The sequence below is a fragment of the Rhododendron vialii genome, chromosome 6a (assembly GCF_030253575.1).
Source record: "Rhododendron vialii isolate Sample 1 chromosome 6a, ASM3025357v1".
Classification (NCBI taxonomy): Eukaryota; Viridiplantae; Streptophyta; class Magnoliopsida; order Ericales; family Ericaceae; genus Rhododendron; species Rhododendron vialii.
The window spans coordinates 5,239,848-5,255,108 of record NC_080562.1 but is presented as its reverse complement, the minus strand read 5'-3'; the positions used below and the strand labels follow the sequence as shown (position 1 = coordinate 5,255,108).

The 15,261-nt window shown below is 38.0% G+C and overlaps 1 protein-coding gene across 4 annotated transcripts; it reads right to left on the bottom strand.

Moving 5' to 3' along the window:
* Positions 1-1,118: 1,118 nt before the first annotated feature.
* On the bottom strand, positions 1,119-15,256 carry LOC131331144 (mitogen-activated protein kinase kinase kinase 5-like). 4 transcript variants are annotated; one of them, XM_058364997.1, is made up of 12 exons: positions 15,009-15,256; positions 13,957-14,426; positions 10,145-10,798; positions 9,980-10,067; positions 7,258-7,320; positions 6,992-7,155; positions 6,827-6,902; positions 4,041-4,100; positions 3,637-3,762; positions 3,068-3,232; positions 2,059-2,147; positions 1,119-1,928 (listed from the first exon to the last, which is right to left on the bottom strand). In XM_058364997.1, the coding sequence occupies exons 2-12, from the start codon at positions 14,289-14,291 to the stop codon at positions 1,718-1,720; spliced, it is 2,031 nt and encodes a 676-aa protein (XP_058220980.1). In that variant the 5' UTR covers positions 14,292-14,426; positions 15,009-15,256; the 3' UTR covers positions 1,119-1,717. The 4 variants fall into 4 exon arrangements, with proteins under 4 accessions (XP_058220980.1, XP_058220983.1, XP_058220981.1 ...); XM_058365000.1 differs by having other exon boundaries at positions 15,034-15,256; XM_058364998.1 differs by lacking the exon at positions 15,009-15,256 and adding an exon at positions 14,908-14,931.
* Between the last annotated feature and the right edge of the window lie 5 nt (positions 15,257-15,261).

The window sequence follows — 15,261 nt, the reverse complement described above, 5'->3', positions numbered from 1 at the left end:
GGGAGTCGAGCAGTAACACTGTACAGTAGTGATGGATGGACCGGAGTCACCGGACCCATCATGCAGAAAGACCAAAACCACTCTTCTCAACATACTAGTACTACTTTCCATATGCCCGGCCCATCCATAATATGAGCCACTCATTGAACAAAGAGGATACAGAATTTATGTACGGAAAGAAGAGAGAAAGGGACAGAACAAGAATAGGAGGCGGCTTTTCTGCGGTTTAGGCCTCGACTACACCTCATGTAGTCTGGCCGTTTTTGAACTCATTTTGGAGTCATTTTGATGATCCGAACCGTCCACATTATATAGCTTGTCGAGTAAAACCGCCTAGCTAAGTGAAATGTCAAGTTAATCGGATACCAAGTAGTACATCATCAGATCACATTTACATTCAGAAAAATTGAGTTTTCAATTTTTAATTCAATTTTTTCAGAATCTATGTACTCTCGTTGAATATTAATCGTTATCCGATTAATTTGTTATTTTACATGCATATTTTGCCCGATAAACTCTACACTGTGAACGATTTGGATCATTGAAGTAACTACAAAATGGTTTTGAAAGTGACTGAACTGCATGGGATGTTGTCCACGCTCAACCGCAGAAAAGTCAACCCCATTTGAATAAAGCTAATGGTTAGTGCTCCAAGAAAAGAATCAATGAGCAACAAAGCAAAAGGTGAAATCTCACATCAAATGTTTTATGTGAAAATTCTTGCCTGGGACGGAGTTTTCCGTAAATGATCGGATTCGTTCAATTTATTTAAAATATTTTTTAAAGAATTCCTACAAAATGGGTCTCCAAAAACATTTGGCGTGGAACCGAACTTAATTTTGTTCACCCTCTATTACGTTTGATGTGAAAATACAAATGAAAAAAATGGTAAAATGCACCATTCAGTAATCCCAACATTTAGTCATTCACCATTTTCCACTCCTGTATATTTCTCAGTTGAAACAGTCTTAAAGTAAAAAACGAATGCCAAAAAGGAAAAAAATAAATCCAGCGAAAAGCTCTAGCAACACCTCACTCGTACAATTAATGCAATCACATAAGGTGTGCGGACCCAGACCCGCCAATCGTATGAATGTCACCCAAACAAGAGAAGCAAGTTTCGAAAAAACTCCCCCCTCTCTCATACAAAACATAACTTGAATTTCAAAACCATATGGTTTTCTGTCTTAGCCACAAAATGTTGCGACTTCAAACATGGGTTATAGGTAACTGTACAATACGCCTGAGCCTAGACCAGGAACGACTACCGTGATACATTTTGTCCTCTTCAAGAGAAGCAAAATAAAACAGTGGGAAAATAAGCTACAGTGTAATCTAAAGTCTAACCAACTTCGGTCACATCTAGATTACAACACCACTAAACCTTTCCTAGCTTGCTTCATTACCCTGCCCTGTGTCAAGTTTCAACTGTATGTTCTTTAGCTGAATCTGTATACAGGCAAAGAAGAGCACAACCGGACCAGCTGAATTTGGTCAGCCATTAAAACTTGCTTTCGGTAACTTCAACAGCAGCTTTAACAGTGTAGTACTGGTATATTCGGAAACAATATTTCCAGAAAGTGGTTCACAGTTTCTGTAGCCATTTTGCCGGTGTCTGTGCAAGCAGTAGAATATGAGAATTTTGTTTCCTCGACTGACAACTATACAAGAGTTTCATGATAGATTCATAGTCAGTCATAACCATATGTCATAGGTGTTAGATTTCCCTTCGGTGGGCTTTCGGTGAAATTTCCCTGGCTGCAAGTTGCAAACTGTTGGGAGCATTTGCAGATTGGCTAACAAAATGTGATTTGCAGTTCAACTCTGGTGAAAGTATACTAGGAAGCGCTTCCAGCGTAGAACGAGGAGAGTGACGAGATGCTTCTCCTTTTTCGGAACATTCAGGATAAGGTTTTGGAGAAGTTTCACTAAAGCAACAAAAAAAATTACCCAAAAAAAGAACAACATGAGCCGAATGTAACAACGATGTAAGGTCAAAATCACAAATTTAACACAGTTCTGAATATCCCTAGGCAAGAAAATGTATAACAAACATACCCATTACGTGGAAGTTGCCTAATCCCTGCCCCTGGAGAGGTTGGCACTGAACCATTCATATTTTTCATCTTGTCTCTTGGACTATGATCCTGGAAAACCAACAACATTTAAACGACAAAATAAAAATAAGAATAAAAATAGCAAAATGAACTTGATATTCTAGATTGCCCAAATTTTGTTATGCCCATATTAGAGAAGAAAAAGGAACAAAATCAGAAATGGGAAAAACTCTAGATGTTCGCATCATAGAAATAAACTAATTTTTTACCATTAATACTGTGATTAGTATACTTCCACGACACGTGGTAATATGGCATCCTCTTGTTTATTTGATAGTTGAGGGACGCATGAAGAATGTGTACAGAACACGTAGGGCAAAGACTCAGGTGACTTGGTAGGAAACTTCTGAAGACAGGATTACTGATGGCAAATAATAAAATATGGGTAGTTTTAGGAAATTACATGGAGGTATTACTGCAGTTTATTCCTACAAATAACCCTTTTGGGCTCCATTGTAAAAAACTCGAACCATACAATCCATCAACTTAATCAGTATATTTATCTTTTACTTCATTCTTTTTGTTGGAGTAGATGTAACTTAGATAGGAGAAGAGTAACTTAGATTGTTTCATCCCCTCATTTCCAATGACTACTTTTTCAGTAGTCATGTAATTTAAATCAACCAATCCAGATTCATATTTGAAACATGGGAATTCTTCTCACCTGCTTCTTCTCATCTTCACTTTTAATTCTATGTCAATACTAGTGTGAAGTCCTCTTGATTGAGAGAGAAGAATTTTCAGCACATTTGCCTGACTATTTTTGGTTTATTTAATTGCTGAAAAGGTTATTCAACCGTTTTTGGCAAGCGATTAACCGTTTTTACAAAGGACATTTGTGTCCAACAGATGCTAGGACTCATGCATGGTTGGGATTTGGAACTTACCATTACATTCATTCTAGAAAATTCTTGCATGCCACCCGAAAAATCTTGTTCATGTGAACTTACCATTACATGTGAACTTTGCAAGAAAGGATGATCAAGTAGCCAAGCAGCTGATGGTCGGTCTGCAGGATTTCTCCGAAAGCACCACTGGAGGAAATCTTTTCCTTCTGAAGATAAAGTTTCAGGAATAGTTGGGGATTTGTGCAAGACATTGAACATAGCTTGAACCTAGAGGATAGGAGACAACAGAATAATTAGTTGCATAACCTTAAGCAGCAGTAGTAAAAGTGAGGCAGGACGACTAACAAAAAATTTGTCTTCGTATCTAATAATAGAAAACCAGAGAGAACAAACAATTGCCCCGAAGAGAGGAGATGAAATTCACGAAGAATAAAAAATTTCAGAGTGTTGGAAATAAGAAAAACCATGGGAATCAGTCCCAAGTGGACACTCTACTATCGTTCAGTACATAATAGCCCGTTAATAGGCATCCAAGGAAACCCTAACTAAAATATTACTAAAAAAATCAATCTTCGAACATATGCTAGTACCAAAATTAGTTATTAGGCCCCTTATATCTTCTTCCAATACCGTCCCCATCCAAAGAATAACAGGCTAAATCACATGCTTACCGGGGTGAACTCACTCCAAGGAGGCTTTCCATCCAGCATCTCAATAACTGTACATCCCACGCTCCAAATGTCAACAGCATAAGCAAGGTGAGGATTGGAATCTTTTCTCATCGCAGCCTGCAAAACCTGATGGAGAAAAGTTTAGGTGTCAGGATTAGCCTATATTAGGAACGTCTAAAAAACTGAACTTTTTTCATCTTTTCATCTTCAGTGAAATTATTCTTTCCAGTTTTCAGGTAAAAATATTTACTTTTCAGCTGGACATGTTCAACTTTTCCGGTTTGCCTAGACGAGAGGAATCATAGAAGTAAAAATTTCAACCAAAAACTGAGAAAGTTGCCAAAGCCGGAACAAAAGCCAAAACGAACAATCTCTGAAATCATACTAAATGCAATTTGAAATACCTCAGGAGCCATCCAATGGGGACTTCCCTTCAGAGAAAGATCAATTGCAGCTCCTGTAAGCTGAATATAAACGAAAAGCTATGTAAGGGGAGTGGAGGAAATGAGATCATAAAAACCGAATGCAAGAGTAAGAAGTAGGTTAAACAAAATAAAAATATTAAATTTCAATTTCAATTTACACCCTTATAATTGGGATGAGTTCCACTCTGATCCTTGCAGGTAATTGGGAAATTCTGGGCCCTCTACTTTCTACTGGTTATTGGGTTTCAATTTGATCTACTGATCAACTCTCTGGGGAGATTTCAATGGGGAAACACAAGTCAGCACTCAGCACCACATGGCTTTCTTTGACGATGTAGAACACTGGGATCCCATATGGAGCACACTCAGAGCTCACATGCTATGTTGCTCGGACTCGGGTACGAGAATCGGGTGAGGGTGTGAATCTAGGCGTCGGACACCTCAAGTCTGAAAATAGAGGATTTGGGGATATGTATCCGAGTTTGGATACCGGTGCGGGGATCCGCCGAATATGTATATAATTATATATTATTTATATATATAATACCATTTTTATTTTTTATTTTTGGTACCTCCCATATTTTTTATTTATATTATTCAGAAAAAATTATATTTTGTCATTTTTTTGGAAGATAACATTAGTTTTGAATGTAAATCTTTAAAAGAAGTTCTTATCCAAACTTAATGGCCCAAGCTCATATGAGTGGCCCAGACCTAAAGTTAAAACAAACAGCAGCTGCAGCTCCTGCAGTAGCGGATGGGGGGCTCCAGAGTAATAAATTAAAAGATGGGGTTTGAAAATTGTAATTTACCTGATTATATATACAAAACAACAACAGATCTAGGTCATCTCTTCAATGCCTCTCCACTGCAATGACCAGGCACCAGCCTCTCCTCCGACGATGCACTCTCCTCTCGTTTCAGGGTTATTGCTCTCTCTCTCTCTCTAGCGTATCTGGATTCACCCGGCCATACCCCATACAAATCTCGCACCCGTACCCGTGTCGGGTTGTGTCGACACGGTTACTCCACCAAAAATGGGAGTCCGCGTAACATAGCTCACATGCACCATATCCGTCCAAAAAAACCAATACGACGTGTGAATGTTCAATGCCAGTTTGATATGAATTGAGAAGCTTGAGGCCCAATTTGTTACAGTTGGACTACTGGAACAAAATAAGCTCTAAGACTCTAAATAATAGGGATATAAGATGTCATTTGCACCCCCAAATGATAACAAAAAAGGCACTCAGCCATAAATTTCTAGGTTTAGCTTAGTATAATCTGGTCACCTTCCAAGTCAAGAAAACCATTAAAACTGCAATAAGTTAAAGCAGTAACAATATATATGTCCAAACAAAACTTGGTTGGGATATCGTGTGTTTCTTTGTTGACAACATCAGCTGATAAATTGCAGCGAATATTGTTGTGGCCATATGAAGTACCATTCAGTTTTAAGTTTATAGAATCTTATTTTCCTTTTTTCATGCACTTAATCCACCCTTTAGAAGCTTCAACTAATCATTAGTTCAGACCGACACCATTGGCAATATTGTTCCCACCTCTAAACATCACATTCAGCAATGTCCCTCTTGCACATCATGTCTTTCTGAATTTAGAGCAAGAAGCAAAACTACAAGTAAGAAATGAGAAGTGTTCATTACAGCTACGCCCAAAAGCCAACTGCAGCAAGTTTCCAATCTCCCGTTGATTCCAATGAAAATAGGAAACTTGCCTTTATCATTCACAAATGCATTTCAGTACTCTGCTAGTTTAATTGTTCAGTTGCCAATACTAGATTTCCAATACGTCTCGTTAGGAAATAATAAAGGTCCGTAAATAGCTAGTGCTTAATTCATCCTGTATATCATCTACTATACTGTAGTCATGCGACTTTCAGGCACTTCCCAAGAAAGAACCAATTGACACACTTTCCTTAAGAGGTCATCAAGATTTAAAGGAAACATTTAGAAACTCTTTTGCACACATTTTTCCTGCAATTTAGATCTCCCCCATACTCTTAATAAAGTTGCTTCCTATATTTGGGATCTCAACAGTTGACCTTTTTCCGGCTTATTTTCATCTTGTCTGGGGTCCAAATATGTTACTCTTTTGATTCGTCATAACGAGAAGAATCATAAAAGTTAGAAAATTTGAACCAAATTTGACAAGAGTTCACTAAAGACGAAAAATAAGCCAAAATTTCCAGCTTTTTACTTGCATTAGCTTTTCTGAACTTTCAAATTTGGTCGGTCCATATGTTTATACTTCTCCAATTACTCTCGTCAAGTAGAATTGATAAACCCAAATAGTGAACAAAATATTTGCTAAACTGAAATAAGTCTGACAAAAAGCCAAAAGATTATGAATTTTAGTTTAAGACATGGATACAAAGAATTAAACACAGACACTAAAAGCTGGAAACCTGTGTCGGACCATCTATCAAATCTGCGGAATGCTGCAAGAACAATGTTTTAACTTGCCATCAGCAACTATTAGCATAAGTAGTACCTCCAGTCATTCTCGGAGGAAAAGGTGCAGGGCTCAAGTTCCACTTCGAAGATGTTTTGTGAGGGGCATACTTGTCAAAAAAGGTCTACACTTTAATGGTGTACAAGGCAAAAATGTTCATTGGAAGGGAAAAAGGCATATCAAAGGTAGTATCATATAACCAACTGGCAATTTTCTGCTAAAATAATAAATTAGCATATATAGAATATGCATGAATACAAATCTGGCAGATGTCCATAAAATATAAAGCTCACGTGTTTCGCCAACCCAAAGTCGGCAAGCTTGACAACCCCAGATGAATCAACAAGCAAATTTGCTCCTTTAATGTCCCTGTTTGAAACAAGCATTTGAGTCATCAAAACTTTATCTCAACACTCGCTAAAAAAAAAAAAACATATCCTGATTTTCATGACCATCACCTGTGGACTGTCTTTGTGCTATGCAAGTAAGCCAGCCCTGAAAGAATATGGCGGGTGAAATTACGCACTACACTTTCTGTAACAGCTCCATAATGATCACGAACATATTTATTTATTGATCCTGGATGAACAAACTCCAAGTATATACAGAAGCGGTCCTCAACCTGCATATGAAAGCTTACTCATCAAATTTATCCAACTTGTGTGAAATCAACCACAATCGGATATCACTACTAGAGGACAGTAGGAAACCAAAAGAATCTCACCACTTCACAGCCATAGTACTGCACGATATTTGAATGCTTTAAATTTTGGAGAACTTTAATTTCCTAATAAACAAAAAAGGAAAAGAGCAACAGTTAAATAATGAGAAAATGTTCAATGGCCAATATCTTTAATACCATACCACAACACGTGTCGTATTCGACATAAGAAGTCAAAATATTTACTACTGTTAACTCAAGTTACAAAAGAAAAGAAATCCTCATACATTAACCCAAAATTATCACTATCTATCCACATACACACACACGCATATATATATAGAGAGAGAGAGAGAGAGAGAAATTTTCAAGTGAGGGATCCCTCATTTTAACAAAATGAGGGACTTTTATTTCCCGATCAAATTTTGAAAATCCGAACCGTTCAATGTGTGCAGAACGTAATTTTAAGGGTCCTCGCGAGAAATCAGCAAAAAAAATGACCGGGAAGGGCGTCATCCGAGCAGTTTATTTGGAACCGTTCAATGAAAACTGCTCGGATGAAGCCCTTCCCGGTCATTTTTTTTGCTGATTTTTCACAGGGACCCTTAAAATCACGTTCTGATCACTTTGAGCGGCTCGGATCATCGAAATTCAATCGGGAAGGAGAGTCCCGCATTTTAATAAAATGAGGGATCCCTCACCGGAACCTAACTCTATATATATATATATATATACGGGGCGGTTCCGGAGACACCCAAAAAAACACCTAAAAAAACACCTCATAATTTCCGATCAAATTTTGATGATCCAAGCCGCTCAATATGATCAGAACGTGATTTTAAGGGTATCCATGAGAAATCAGCAAAAAAAATGACCGGGAAGGGCTTGATCCGAACAGTTTCGAACAGTTTTTTATTGAACGGTTCAAATAAAAACTGCTCAAATCAAGCCTTTCCAGGACATTTTTTTTGCTAATTTCTCGCGGGCACCCTTAAAATCACATTATGCACACATTGAACGGTTCGGATCATAAAAATTTGGTTGAGAACTGAGATTTAGATTTGGGGTGTTTTTTTGGGTGTCCCTTGAACCGTCCCGATATATATATATATATACGGGGCGGTTCCGGGGACACCCAAAAAAACACCTCATAGTTCCCGATCAAATTTTTATGATCCGACCCGCTCAATGTGATCAGAACGTGATTTTAAGGGTACCCGCGAGAAATCGGCAAAAAAAATGATTGGGAATGGCTTGATCCGAACAGTTTCAAACAGTTTTTTATTGAACGGTTCAAATAAAAACTGCTCAAATCAAGCCTTTCCCAATCATTTTTTTTGCTAATTTCTCGCGAGCACCCTTAAAATCACATTCTGCACACATTGAACAGTTCAGATCATAAAAATTTGATCGGAAACTATGAGATTGAGATTTGGGGTGTTTTTTTAGATATTTTTTTAGGTGTCCCTTGAACCGTCCCGTTCAAGGGACACCCAAAAAAACACCCAAAATCTCAATCTCATAGTTCCAGATCAAATTTTTATGATCCGAACCGTTCAATGTGTGCAGAATGTGATTTTAAGGGTGCCCGCGAGAAATTAGCAAAAAAAATGACCGGGAAAGACTTGATTTGAGCAGTTTTTATTTGAACCGTTCAATAAAAAACTGTTCGAAACTGTTCGGATCAAGCCCTTCCCGGTCATTTTTTTGCCGATTTCACACTGCTACCCTTAAAATCACGTCCTGATCATATTGAGTGGCTTAGATCATAAAAATTTGATCGGGAACTATGAGGTGTTTTTTTAGGTGTTTTTTTGGGTGTCCCCGGAACCGCCCCGATATATATATATATACAGTGAGCTTCCTGTGAGGACCTTAAATAGGCTCCTTAAGTGCGGACCTCCTCATTTCTCTCATTTCCCGATTGAATTTCGATGATCCGAGCTGCTCAATGTGATCAGAACGTGATTTTGAGGGTACTCGCGAGAAATCGGCCAAAAAAATGACCGGAAAGGGCTTGATTTGAGCAGTTTTTGTTTGAACCGCTCAATAAAAAACTGTTCGGATGAAGCCCTTCCCGACCATTTTTTTTGATGATTTCTCACTATAACCCTTAAAATCACGTTCTGATCACATTGAGCGGCTCGGATCATCGAAATTCGATTGGGATCTATGAGGTCCGCACTTAAGCTAAGTAGGGGATCCATCATAAGAAGGGGACTCATATATATATATATATATATATATTTCTATATATTTATATATATATTTATATATATACAGTCGGGTTCCGGTGAGGGATCCCGCATTTTAAAAAAATGCGGGACTCCCATTCCTGATTGAATTTCGATGATCCGAGCCGCTCAAAGTGATCAGAACGTGATTTTAAGGGTCCCCACGAGAAATCAGCAAAAAAAATGACCGGGAAGGGCTTCATCCGAGCAGTTTTCATTGAACGGTTCAAAAAAAACTGCTCGGATGAAGCCCTTCCCAGTCATTTTTTTCTCTGATTTCTCGCGGGGGGACCCTTAAAATCACGTTCTGCACACATTGAACGGTTCAGATTTTCAAAATTTGATTGGAAAATGAAAGTCCCGCATTTTAACAAAGTGAGGGATCCCTCACTTGATAATTTGTGTATATATATATATATAGTGAATCTACGACCTTTGCCTTCACATTAACATTTCTCGAAACCAAGTTATCTTAAAGCAAGAATACATTATAGTACTAGTGCTAGACACTATTGTGTTCCCTAGAATATGTAAACATCACCAGGAATCACCTGCTCCAACTGCCTAATGCATTCAGCAGATTTAGGATCATCCCCAATGACATCGACTTCTTTCATGGCACACAAAGCTCCAGTTTCTCTATTACACAAAAAACACCAGTAAGGTTTACTGCATCAGAAACCAACTAGAGAAAGTACTTGAGAAGATTTGCGTACCTATTGACCGCCTCATAAACACTGCCAAAAGTACCGCGTCCAATAAGTTTCCCTTTCGTCCATTGACCTTTAACCAATGACACGTCAGGTTTCTCCATAACGTGCCCATTAGTAGTTGAGTGTGATGGCTTCGGACCTCCTGGTGGAAGAGGTAATGGATGGAGATTGGCATGACTACTACCTTCACGCAACCCCATAGAGCTTTCAGGGAGTGATTTATGATGTGAGTGAAATGCAAGACCAGAAGCGTTTCTGCTATCTTGGAAAGCACTGTTGAATTTTGGGCTATGAACTGGAGAATGATCAGGGGTACATGGTAGTCTTGCTGAAAACACTTGGGTTGAAAACATTTGGGGAGGGGAACATGCAAGCTTAATTGAAAGTGGGCCCTGCGGAGATGGGGAACCCCGAAACTCTAGAGGATTCACAAGAGAATGACTGAGATCCACAGTGCTAAATCTTTGTGGGCTAAGAGCAGGACTTGAAAAACCAGTGGTTGGAGCACTCTTGGGAGGAGCATTCAGCCTGAGGGAGTAAGGAACACTTTCCACATTTAGGAGTTTGTGGATTCCCCTACGGCGATAGGTTGGAGTTTTGGAAGAATTTGTGGCAGCATTTTTGGTGGTATTCCTGATAATTTGATGAGAAAGAGAGCTGCAGAATCCAGACATCGCTAATAAAATCATTTTATGAAATTAATATTTTATAGATTAGTTGGAAGTAGAAGATGTACCAAGTGCTGGAAGAAATGAAATGATACAGCCCGAATAACAAAATGATATAGCACGGTATGTGTTAGTATCTGCGCTGCCTCTGAAAGAACAAAATAAGAACAATATATCCAACAGCTTGTTAAGCTGCTATATGCTACTAATAGATAGACCAACAAACCAGAAAACTACTTATTTGCAGAGACATTCCTTTGAAATTCAGATTTATTTACATTGGAGACTTCAGAATATAAGATTGAAGGAATTCTCTCCACGCTTGCTTGACTTGACTTGGCTTCTACTTTCTCAAGTGAAAACCTTCAACAGAAGAAGGATGCTGAAACCCAAACGTGTAACCCAAGAACCAGAGGTAGAACACTTTGAGCATCATATTTGGGCTTAAAGGGTTTTGCATTGTGCAGCTTGTAATAGAGGTGTCCACCACATTGGGTTGTTTAAAGCTTAAATCCAATAGGTTAGAGCATCTCCAGCCTTAACCCTGTTTTCGTTCAAGACTGAAATTTGAGGAAAAGACTCCTTAAAACTCACTCCAATCCTTGACTTATACCTATACCAGATTGAGTTTAACAAAAAAAAATTGCTCAAACTAAGGGAGACGTAAAATGTTCACTCAAATCTTAGAAAAATATTTCTTGTCTGGCTGTCTCAAATTTTTGCTTACATTTGCATTAAGCCATTGGAATGGTTCATATCAAATGAATCTTTTACTTGAATTTGAGTTAGGTATAGGTATAGCTAAGGATTGGAGATGCTCTTGTGATATAGAGAACTCAAAAAGCAGTTGATCATAATCAGCAAATCTAAACTAAAATCAAACAAACAGAATAGCCTGATTGTGCATGCTAGTACCATCAATCCTTTATTTCGAAGAACGAAACCCACATGCAACAGATCCTAAACTTCATCCCTGATATAATGAAAAGTAATACTAAGCACTACAGAAATGTAACGAGTGCAATTTTGTTCACCCTCCTTAAAAGAGAGTGAACATTACCCTCCTTATCGGTTGAAATGGTGTAGGTCTCACGTGTGCAATACACTTTGTGGTAAGCATGACATCACTTTGTGGTGGGATTCACACACTTTGTAGTGGGATCCACACCATTTCAACCAATAGAAGGAGGATAATATTCACCCTCTTAAGTGGAGGGTGAACAAAACTCAACTATAAATGTTACACACCAATTCGAACACAAAGATATGATTCTATCTGTGTATTTTAATCCTATTAAATTAAAAGAAGCAATCATTCTTTACCCAGGATTTTGAAACATAACCATACCCAAAAAATCAAAGGGAGACTAAAATTTTCACTCAAATCTTCCAAGGCTATTTCTCCAACTCAAATTTACAACTATGCCATTATTGAAGGTTTTACTAAAAGTTTAGCTTGCATTGGGGTTAAGCCATTTAATGGTTCATATCAAGTGAAGGTTTTACTCAAATTTGAGTAAACGTACAAGGGTTGGAGGAGATCTTATTTATACCATATATAAAACTGGGAACGGTGTTTTCTTCGTAGTTTGCGAAACTCTAAACAAACTTAAATGCGGCTTAATAAGGTTTAATGAAATATCAAGACCAGTTTAAGTCATTTTGTAACGGCAAGCCACCACATGATATTTCTTAAGTACTGCCCCGACTGCAACTGGGCCCAACAGAACTGACCCACCTACTCCTTCTACCTCAGCTAAGTGTCACCCAACTCAAAAAGGTTGAAACTGGAAATTCCTGACGCCTCATTCATATATAGATTTCTACAATAATGATTCAATTACAAATTCCCTTGGCCATTCATACCCACATCATTAAATAATATAGTACAATAAATCATATATTGGGATTGAGATTCATAACATTTAATACTGTCAAAAGAGAAGAGGTTAGCGGCATCAATAATAAATTTTACGGAATATAATGATAAAACTCAAATGCCGTTAATGGAGGTGAGCAACATTAACAATTTTCATACGCAAGAAGTTGCCTGTCAATAACGGTTAAAATTGCTGATGAGAAAAATAGCTTACGTTTTGTTTTGTAACATAGCAAGCCTATATCCGGAATCCTGACAATGCAAGTGGTGGTCAAGGATGATGTTGGCGGTAGTTTGCAAAAACCATTGTTTTCTCATTGGCTCTATTGGGCAACCGGTGGGTAGAATATCAAAAATCATATAACAAAGATTATTTGTTTTTAGTGTTGAATAATAATTACATGCAAACTAATTTTTATCATTCCGGTAGGTACTATAATAACTGTTAGTAAATTAAATAGCATATGATTACTTGTATTTTTTCTGGAGACTAGTGATATACAGAACTTAAAAGGCAGTTGATCATGATAAGCAAATCTAAACTAAAATCAAATAAACAGAATAGCCTGCACGTGCATGCTAGTACTATCAATTCCTTTATTTCAAAGAACTAAAGCCACATGCAGCAGATCCTAACTTCATCCCCGATATAACAAAGACTAATAATAAACACTACATAAATCCCACACCAATTCAACCACAAAGATCCGATTCTATCTACGTATTGTAATCCTATTAGATTCAAAGAAGCAATCATTGTTGAGCCAGGATTTCAAACAAAATCATACTGAGAAAATCAAAGGGAGACTAAGAATTTCACTCAGATCTTAGAGGGCAATGTCTCTGACTCATATTTACAGCTATGCCATTGTTGTAGGTTTTTACTAGTAATATTTTAGCTCACATCTGGGTTAGCCACTTAATGGTTCATATCAAGTGAAGCTTTTGCTCAAATTTGAGTAAAGGTACAAGTAAGGGTTGGAGATGCTCCGCAGTTAATCATGATAAGCAAATATAAACAAAAACCAAACAAACAGAATAGCTTGCACGTGCATGCTATTAGTATCAATTTCTCCATTTCAATGAACTAAACCCACATGCAAAAGATCCTAAACTTCATCCCAAGATAACAAAAACAAATACTAAACACTAACTAAATGCCACACACCAATTCGACCATATAGGATTGTCACCACATAGATACCATTTTACCTGTGTATTGCAATCCTATTAAACCAAAACAAGCAATAAGTACCGAATAATATTACCTTCCAGGAGTAGAGCTCGATTTCAAATTTGACTGATCATTCTGCTTAAGGCCAGCAGCTGTAGATTCAGGCAGCGGCAAAGGTTGCGGGACCGCCAGCACCGACCAATGGCTCAAATTAGGCAGAGACCGCGGCCCAGAATCCGGCGAAACCGGAAGCGAACGAGACTGATCAGTCAGGACCGTCAGGTCAACTCCGGTGTGGTACCGGAGCCTCCGCTGCCGAGTGAGCCGCTTCTTTGACCCTAGCTCCGACCCCAAAGGAGGAGAATCACGAGGAGACGATGCAGAAGAGGATGGAGATGAAGATGAGAATAAACCCTTAAGAGACGGCATTTCGGTTGTTGGTTTCGATTTTTACGAAACCCCTCATAATCGATAACAAGAACAACAGCCCAGTTTTCGAAAACAAATTTGCAGTCAACCGCAATGGGGATTGAACTTAAGGTGCACTTAAATTGGCCTGAATACCTGAATTATCAAGAAAAAAAAAAAAAAGATCACCCTTTAAGAGACAGCATTTCGGTCTTGGTTGCGAATTTGCGATTTCGAAACTCCTCAACAACAATAACTATATTTCTTAAAAGAAATTAGCAGTCGGCTGTAATGGTACTGAAGAGACGGCATTTGGGTTTTTGGTAGCGATTTTGAAACGCTTCATAATCGATAACAACAACACCCAATTCTTGAAAATAAATTTGCAGTCAAAATCAATGGGTATAGGATTTACACAGTTGGGATTTTGGTTTCAATTTCGAAACCCTTCATAATCGATAACAACAACAACAACCCAGTTCTTGAAAATAAATTTGAAGTCAAAATCAATGAGTACTGAATTTACGCATTTGGGTTTTTTGTTTCAATTTCGAGACCCTTCATAATCGATAACAACAACAACAACCCAATTTCTGAAAATAAATTTGCGACCAGAATCAATGAATATTGAATTTACCCTTAAGAAAAGGCATTTGGGCCAGAATCGAAAACAATAAGAACAACAACCAATTTCCAAAATAGAAATTTGCAGTCAACTGTAATGAGGTTTGAATTTACCCTTCATAATCGATAAGAACAAGACCTCAATCTTTGAAGAGAAATCTGCAGTCAACTCAAATGGGTATTGAATTTGCAATCGAAGTGGGTTGAAGATATTGCAGGCGTTGAACGGACACTGAGAGAAACTCTGGGTCTCCGCTTTGGAAACGCACTCCAGAGATTTTTCAATGCTTTGAACTGGACAATTTGAGGCACCTGTCTTTTTTCCAAATACTATCGCAGTTTCGATATCAATACACGACATTTGGCC